Consider the following 9026-nt stretch of genomic DNA (forward strand, 5'->3'; position numbering starts at 1 on the left):
CAGTGTGTGTGTGTGTGTGTGTGTGTGTGTGTGTGTGTGTGTGTGACATCATCTGTCCTGTGGTTCATTTGTACTGTCACTGTGACATCACCACAATTGTTATGCTTGGGCCCATTGGTGCAGCCCATCTATCTCACTGAGTCTCTTCCTCTTTTTCTTTGACTCTCTGCTTTACAAAGCACGATTCCTTTGTCCAGGGATTGACCTCACCTAATAGCCTATACAAAATACATGAGATGAAGTCTTACTCTAAGGAGTATTCTGGCTGTACTTCCTCTAAGATTTGTTTCTTCTTCTAGCAGTCCACAGGATTTTTAATAGTAATTAAAATGCACCTGTTTTCATCCAATATTCCTTATTAATTATACAGCTTCCACATGCATGTGAGCCAATTGAAAATACCACGGTTTGGGTCAGATACATCACGGTCCACAAAGTGATATCTTTGCTATTTAACAGTGTAATGAGGTCTTGTGCAGCAGACTCACACAACGTAATACATCATTTCAGTTTCTGAACACCTATTAGAGGCTAAGCACAGGTTTAGTACAAAATACAAAGCTAGAGACATAATTTATGATTTAAATCCACCTATAAGAAGAGTGAATTGATGATAAGAGTATTAACAACAAATACTGAGGAGGGTAATATAAGGTTTAGAAGCCACAGCACTCCCATTGCACGGAGTACTTGTAGCAGGAAGAGCAGGACTTCTATGATCCAGTAAGAGGAATCAGTGTTCCTCGAAGTGAAGTGGGATTGAGCCAGTCATATACATATGGCCGCGACACGCTTGTGGAACCAAAAAGGAAAGAAGTACTCAGAACACAGTGGCGGGCATGCATCCAATAGGTACGGAAACAAACGAAAAGAGCTCCAATAGTCAAATCTGGAAAATGTTAAGCAAAAGAATTAAGTATTGTCATGGATTAAACTTTCAATTTTCCTAGATTCAAACTTTGTACTTTCCACAGTCTTATTATTCAAGGGTGTTTTAGCAGGTTCTTCTCTTTTTGAGTCACATCCCATCTGCGGATGAAGGTCCCCGAAACTTTTGCACCATCCACAGTATCAAGGTTGACTCGATTTTGAGGAGAAAGCTATACCTTTGTCATATGTTCATGTCTACCAATCTGATCAGTTCAGTTTCTGCTCTTCTGCCACTATATTAAACAATGCCCACTGATATGCACAAGGTTTTCTTTTTTTTAAAATCATTTTATTGGGGCTCATACAATTCATCACAATACATAGATCAATTGTGTAAAGCACACCTATACATTTGTTGCCCTCATCATTCCCAAAATTCGCTTTCCCCTTGGGTTCCCAGAAACAGCTCATTTTCCTTTTTTTCCCTCCCCTTTCCTCCCCCCTCCCCCATGAACCCTTAATAATTTATAAATTATTATTATATCTTATCTTACACTGCCCGGCGTCTCCCTTCCCCCACCCCTCTGCTGCCCATCCCCCAGAGGGAGGTTATGTAACTCCTTAAAGGTGAATGGCCTATTCCTTCCTCCTACTCTACTCTTAGTCTGGCAGCTCTGCTGAAACCTATGGATAAGCCTGCTGGTATTTGAAAGACTGGTGGCATAGCTTCCAGCATCACAGCAACACACGAGCAACCACAGTAAAACAAAATGATAGAGGAGTACAGTCCCTGTCAGATGGAACACAAAGACATTAAATTGACCGCATGTGTGGAAACTGACACTAGGGAAGCTCAGAATCGTCAGCTGAAACAAAGGTAGGGGCTGACTGTGGAATAGACTTCATGTCTATTACTAATATGCAAGTTCAGGTTGAGGTTGAAGAAAAGTAAACAAAGTTTAAGAGAGCAAATTTGTGACTTTGAGTAATCCCCTCCAAAAAAAAACAGGATAGGAATAAAAAAGAAAGAAAGAAAAGACCAAATTAGGTGTCAGAAGAGTCTTTGAAACTTGCTCTTGAATGTAGAGTAATTAAAGTTGGTAGAAAAAATAATACAGTGAAAAGGGCTGAATAGAAATTTTGAAAAGGCAGCTTGAAGGACAAAGTAAAACATTCCAATGAAATAAAGAGTTGAGGTTAGGAACCCCAAAGAGAGAACACATTCAGCGTACCTCAAACCAACAGAAATGGAGAAACAATTCAAGCCTTAAGTTGCAATAATAATGAAGGACACGGTAAGCATCTAAATAATACGTAAGGAATACACAAAGACTCTGAACCAAAAATGGGTCAACATTCAACCATCGGAAGAGGTAGAAGATGCTCAAGAACTGATGGTGTCGAAGGGAAAAGGCCGACCTTCACTAAAGGTGTCAGCGACAAGCAAGGGCTCAGGAATGAACAGAATATCAACGGAATTGTGTCAATGAACTACTGCACTGCTCGAAGCAGTCATCAGTCCGTAGAGAAATTTTGAAGGCAGCTTCCTGGCCACCCAACTGGAAGAGATCCATATTTGTGCCTATTTTCAAGACAGGTGATCCAACAAAGTACATTGGGAAATACTGAATCATATCATCAATGTCACATGCAAGTAAAATGTTGTTGAAGATAATTCAAACATTGTTGCAGCAGTACACTGACAGGGAGCTTCCAGAAAGTCAAGCTGGGCTCAGAATACAACAAAGAACAAGGGACTTTAGACAAATGTTGGCTGAAAGCAGAGACTACCAGAAAGATGTCTATTTCTGTTTTATTGACGATGCATTTGGCTGTGTGGATCATAACTAACTATGGATAATACTATGAAGAACTGGAATTCCAGAACACGTATTAATGTTCATGTAGAGCTTTCACTTAGACCAGCGGTTCTCGACCTGTGGGTCGCAACACCTTTGGAGTTCAAACAACCCTTTCACAGGGGTCACCCAATTCATAACAGTAACAAAATAACAGTTATGAAGTAGAACTGAAAATAATTTTACAGTTTGTGGGTCAGCACAACATGAGGAACCGTATTAAAGGGTCGCAGCATTAGGAAGTTTGAGAACCATTGACTTAGACTAAGAGGCAGTCATTTGAACAGAGCAAGGGGGTTCTGCATGGTTTGAAATCAGGGCGGTGTGTCCAGGCTGTAGTCTTTCAGTAGCATTCAATCTTCATGCTAAGCAAATAATTGAGAAGCTAGATTATGTAAAGGAGAATATGGCATCAGGATTGGAGGAAGGTTCACTAACAAATGACAATATGCCGATAATGCAATCTTGCTTCCTGAAAGTGAAGAGGGCTTGAAGTACTTACTGAGGAAGATAAAATATACAGGCTTCTATGTAGATCACTGTTCAAAGTAAAGAAAACAAAAATACAACTGAACCAATAGACAACAAACATCATGATAAGCAGTGAAAAGAGTGAAGCTGTCATGATTTCATTTTACTTGGATCCATAACACTCATGGAAGCAGCAGGTAAGATATTAAAGGAACGATTTATTGCTTTGGGCAAAACTGCAGCACAGGACCTCTTTAAAGTGTTCAGGAACAAGGGTGTCACTTGGTTGACTAACATGCACCAGACCCAAACCATGGCATTTTCTCTTACTCCATACGCCTGTGACAGCTGGACAGTGAACGTGGACTTCTGCAGAAGAACGATGCTTTTGCATTACGGTCTGATCAAAGAATAATGAAAGTACCCCGGGCTGCCAGAAGAAAGACAAGTCTGTCTTGGAAGTATAGCTAGAATGCTTCTTAGAAGTGAGGACGGCAAGATCTTATCCCATGTACTTTGGACACATTATTGGGAAAATCCAATCCCTGGATAAGGACAGCATGCTGGGTAAAGTAGCGGGTCGGTGAAAAAGAGAAGACTCTCAACAAGCTGCACGGACTCAGTGGCTGCAACAATCGGCTCAAGCATTACCACTGTGACGAGGGCCCAGCACCAGGCAAGGTTTTGTTCTGTGTCTCCTAAGGATGCTGTGAACAGACCCAGCTGGATGGCACATAACAACAGCAACAACAGACAAAGGACCACCAGGCTGCTGGGTTTCAGAGAGAGTGTATGTGTGACAATAAGTCACACTAATGTCATTGCATGGCTGAGACAATACCATTTAGCAAGGCACCCTGGAACAATACTAATTCCTGTGAACCCTTTCCTACACAGCAGGGGTTCTCAACCTTTCTAAGGCCACGACCCTTTCAAACAGTTCCTCATGTGGTGGTGACCCCCCAATCATAAAATTATTTTCATTGCTACTTCATCACTGTCATTTTGCTACTGTTATGAATCAGGCAACTCCTATGAAAGGGGTCATGACCCACCAGTTGAGAACCACTGCTATAAAGTAATAAGTGGTTTATGCCACCCCTAAGGGGTCATGTCAGAATGGAAAAGAAAAAAATAAATAAAGCCACACATTTCTTATAAAACCTGTTCAACAAGAAAACCAGTAAAATCTTTCTGACAATGAACTGGCCACCAGTAGAGCAATTATATATGTCTGGAGTGGGTCTGGAGTAGTCAACACAACCTGAGATAAGAGAAGCATGCCAAAAGATAATGAAATTCCTCGTGCCCCGACCTTACGTCCAACATCCCTAGGAGAATACTCAGTTCCCCATTGGCTCTTTTCTAGTGATACACGGTGCACCTTGTTACTCCACCACCTTCCTAACTCAGGATGATTGGCCTCTTTGCAACAGGCAGTTCCCACCACCAAGAAAAGTATGCAAGCCTAAAGAATAGGAAAAACACCAAGTGAGCAGGGAATACTGCGAGATAACATTTTGCCATGACCCAGAGGAATTTAAGTTGCTAATTTAAAAGGAGCGAAACTACTCAAAAAGGAGTTATTGAAAACAATGCAAAAAATTGTGAAAGCAGGTTACAGATCACCTTAAAGGAAATGAAGGAGTTTTGTAGGAGTGAGTGACATCACCTCTCCACACACAAATCAAACACCTAATGTTGCCAAGAAATGTACTGTACATAGGGACAAAAATCAGAACTGTACGTGTAGGATTTATCAAATGCTAGACTGTGGAACGAATGGCAATTTCCATGGTTGTTATGCAAGGATTTGCTAAAGGAAAAAGGACAAAAGAAGGCAAGCAGGAACGGAGGACAGAGAAGTGCACTCTGTGATTATCCACAGGAGGCGAACTAGTCACGGGCTTCGAAACGAAACACAATTTTACATTTGATTTTTTTTTTTCATGTCAGAAATTTATTGTCCTTAAGAAAATTTTCTTTTGGGATTCTGTAGTTCAAGAAAGCATCACAATCTTCTTGGGTCCAGAACCTTTTGAGAAAAAAAACTCTAGCCAATGAGAGTCAGCCCTACTGGGTTAAAATCCAATTTGATTCCCCGCCTTATTAAATGGCATAAAGGAACTAGGATTAAAGTAGTTGTGGTCTTATGTTACATAGGGTGGGGATGGGGAAAAGTGTGAGCTGGATAGGGTTGACAAAATTGGTGAGCGACTTCAAAAAATGTAAGTTTTCTTAGTCATTTTTCATTAAGAATTACAGTTTAAACAGATAGAAACAAATTTCCTACATACTGGAGGGAGACAGGGAGATTGGAGGGAGAAAGGGGTAACTGAAAAAGTAAAAAAACAAAACATAATTTTAGTTGTTCATGATAGTGACACACTCGTATTTTATTCACTTTTTCTGATTTGATTTATTTGACTCAGAGTCGTCAAGCACCAGCTGCTGGAACTATGCAGATTCTCTTCCCGACAGAGGCTCACAATCTAGAAACTATGTCAAAAGATTATTTCCTCGTAGATTGAGAAGTCTTCTAATATAGGGCATGCACCACATCCTAGGGGACCCCCTGGGAGGTATCATTTATAACACATCCAAAGATGTCAGTAAATGATTCTTTGAAATTATGATACTTGAGTTGCACCTTCAATGATAAGGAGGAGCCATACACATACGTGGAGAAGGACCTTCAGGACTAAAAGGAAGATATATGGTCCAGAAGCCAGGAATACAGCCCTGCTATAAGAGATGTAGCCAATGCCTACTCTGCTGCTACTATGAAAGAGGTGAAATGTAGAAAAGAACTAACATGATGCCTAGTCCTAGAAGCTGTCTCCGTTCACAGTACTAATTTAGGAAATATTAGAAAGCATTGTAGAGGAGCCCCTAGTAGAGTCGTCACTGAGTTCAAATTGTGAGTCACTTTACATTTTAGTACTGTGACCTCTAGGAGTTTCTGGTTAATGCACTTGGCTGCTAACGAAAAGGTTGGAGGTTTAAGTCTATCCAGAAGGCACCTCCGAAGAAAAGTCTTATAATCTATGTCTAAAACTAGCAGCCACTAAACAACCCTGTGGAACCAGTACTATTCTCATTCACGTGGTATTGCCATGAGTCAGAGCCAACTTGAGGACAACTGGTTTTCATCTTCCTCCATCTATCAACCCATCCATCCATCCATCCATCCATCATCTATCTATCTTCATTAAAATGTTGATGAGTATTGAACGTATTCATACATGCAGTGCACTTAGAATGAAACTTGACATATAATGGGGCAAAAGCATTCACCAAAGTACAAATTACAGCTGTAGAATTTTAGACTAAGCAGAGTAATGATTTTCTGATCAGAATGACTGTGAGACAGTGAGACATGATGAGATTTTAGACTGTCTTCCTATCTTTCAAGAGCGAAGTCAGGGACTTTTCTGGAAAGGATAAAGCTGTTTAAAAAGGACCATAGTCTCAGGTACAACACAGCAAGTCCATGGCACAAACTAAGAGCCCCTAGCACTCCAGTGAGTGGTGAAATAATACAGTCTTGAGGACTGAATGCCAGGGGCTTAAGTGGAGAGGAAATGTTTTGAGAATGATGAGGGCAATGAATGTACAAATGCACTTTACACAATTGATGTATGTATGGATTGTGATAAGAGTTGTATGAGCCCCTAATAAAATGATTAAAAAATAATAACAATAATACAGTCTTAACATCTGGCAAAACAGTTGCAAGCCGAGTAGATTCTGATGCCAAGCAAGCCACGTGCCTCAGGGTAGGACTGTCCGCCACAGAGTGCTTAAGGGCTGATTTTTCAGAAGCGTGCCATTCGGCTGTTCCTTCAAGCTACAACTGGTTGGACTCTAACCTCCAACTTTGAGTTAGTAGCCATGCATGTAAACCATTCGCACCATCCTAACACTCCAAAAATTGGTTAAAATAACTCAAACTCACTGCCATTGAGTTGATTCTGACTCATAGATTGGTGAGGATTTTAGAAGCGTCGTCCCATCTTCTCTTGTAACATTCCAAAGTGACTACCTGATCATTGTAGGGCCAAGGACTGTCTCAGTACCTTACATGAAAACTCACCCAATAATGTCACATACCGATTCTAGGTATATCACTCATCCGATACTTAGAGAGTAACTGCCTACTCTACGCAGTAGACAGTATTTCCATACCCATCTGGACAAACACATGAAATAAAACACTGAGTTGCTTTTGCTTTGCCGTTGTTTGCCCCTTTGTTTATTCCCCAGCCTCAATCCGACTTACCTGGATCACTCCTCCCAAGAAGGAAACTGCTGCTGCCACACCGACCCTTTGCATCTCAAATTCAGATAAGCCCAGCACACTGATGTTACTCTGTGTGGTGAGGTTCTGGCTGCTCTGAGGGACAAGCCGTTCCACTGCATTGGCCGATATTAAGGATGTTAAAGCAAAGGTACCTACCAAAAAAGGTAAAGAGGGTGCTCGGTTAGAAAAACAAAACTGCACATAAGATGTTGGAATCTGCCGTTTAAGTTGAAACCACGATGTCAAAACAAATAGAGGTATTAGAAATACTCACCTCTTCGTTCCTAAGCTTTATCACACACCACTGAATAAACAGACCTAGATATACATTGTTTCAATCAACATACAACCACACACATCTTCTTGATATTCCCGCTGGGCCAGACATTTTCTCTATAATCTGTGGACTCAGGGCTTTGGTGGTGCTTTGGGTTAAGCATCAAGCTTCTAACTGAAAGATCAGCAGTTCAAAACTACCAGCAACTTCTTAGAAGGAAAACGGTGTGGTCAGCTCCCATAAAGATTTACAGACTGTGGAGAAACCCTATGGAGCAGCTCTACTGTGACTCCTAAGGTTGCTGTGAGTCTTATCACACAGGGGAATTTAAACACCAGGCAACCAATAAAATGTCTACAATCATACCAAGAAGATAGCATGGTTGATGCACATGTGCATTTAGGTATGCACCAAAGTACCAAGTTATATATTTTTGCCATCTTAAAGTAATTGTGATGTATTGGAAAAATTAGTTTTGCTTTTCTTTTGCATTATTTGTTTAAAAGAGGAACAGCTTTGGGTTCAGTACTAAAACAATATTATTTGGTTCTTGCTAATGGCATAAAATTATTTAAGTATTAAAAGTATTAGAATAGTTCAGGAAATTAGGGGGCAGGATAATTTTGAAACAATACTTAATTGAACTCTTAATTCATTGTTGTGCTTTTCTCAATTCTCGCAGACTCAAAATAAAAGTGCGTTCCCAGCAGCCTGGTGCTGACTCAGGAAAAGAGCTTGGTCTTCCGATTTGGCCACACATGCGCTGTAATCCGTGCACCTGTGAGTTCAGCTGGTGATCTCAAGAAACCTTTCCGAATTTTGCAGCTTTGTTTTCACCTAAATATGTAGCTCTTAATGCCCATTTAGGAGGGCTGTGTGAGGACAAAGTTAAATAACGATGTACTTCATAAAATGCTGGGTAAGCAAAATGCCTCGTGAAAAAGCTGATCCCGATTTCATCTCTGATCCAGGTCAATACCCACTCCTTTTGCAATAGAGAATTAGAGAACTGTTCATCCTCCAATTATTTGCCCTTGTGTTCTTCACCATCCTTCTGTTAATTTCCAGCCTTATGGCACAGTGATCGGAGAGAGACGTGGGCCTGGTAGGGATTCAGAAAGGACAATGTAACCGAGAGAAATTACTGAAACCCAAATGAAGGCTGAGCATGATAGTGGGACATATCAAGAGGAAAGTAGAAGGAAATAGAGGAAAGAACTAGTGGAAAAGGGGAATTTATAGAAGT

At 40.7% G+C, this 9026-nt stretch overlaps 1 protein-coding gene across 1 annotated transcript in view; it reads right to left on the bottom strand.

Annotated features, from left to right (window-relative positions):
• SLC26A7 (solute carrier family 26 member 7) overlaps positions 1–9026 on the bottom strand; it is a 136978-nt gene that overhangs the window by 91209 nt on the left and 36743 nt on the right. Inside the window, exon 3 of the mRNA XM_004697718.2 lies at positions 7483–7655. Coding sequence (XP_004697775.1) covers positions 7483–7655 — 173 coding nt within the window. The remainder of the gene's footprint in view (positions 1–7482; positions 7656–9026) is intronic.

The sequence above is a fragment of the Echinops telfairi genome, unplaced genomic scaffold (genome assembly GCF_000313985.2).
Source record: "Echinops telfairi isolate 266 unplaced genomic scaffold, ASM31398v2 ScPeMD7_1;HRSCAF=3_0, whole genome shotgun sequence".
In the NCBI taxonomy this organism is placed as follows: domain Eukaryota; kingdom Metazoa; phylum Chordata; class Mammalia; order Afrosoricida; family Tenrecidae; genus Echinops; species Echinops telfairi.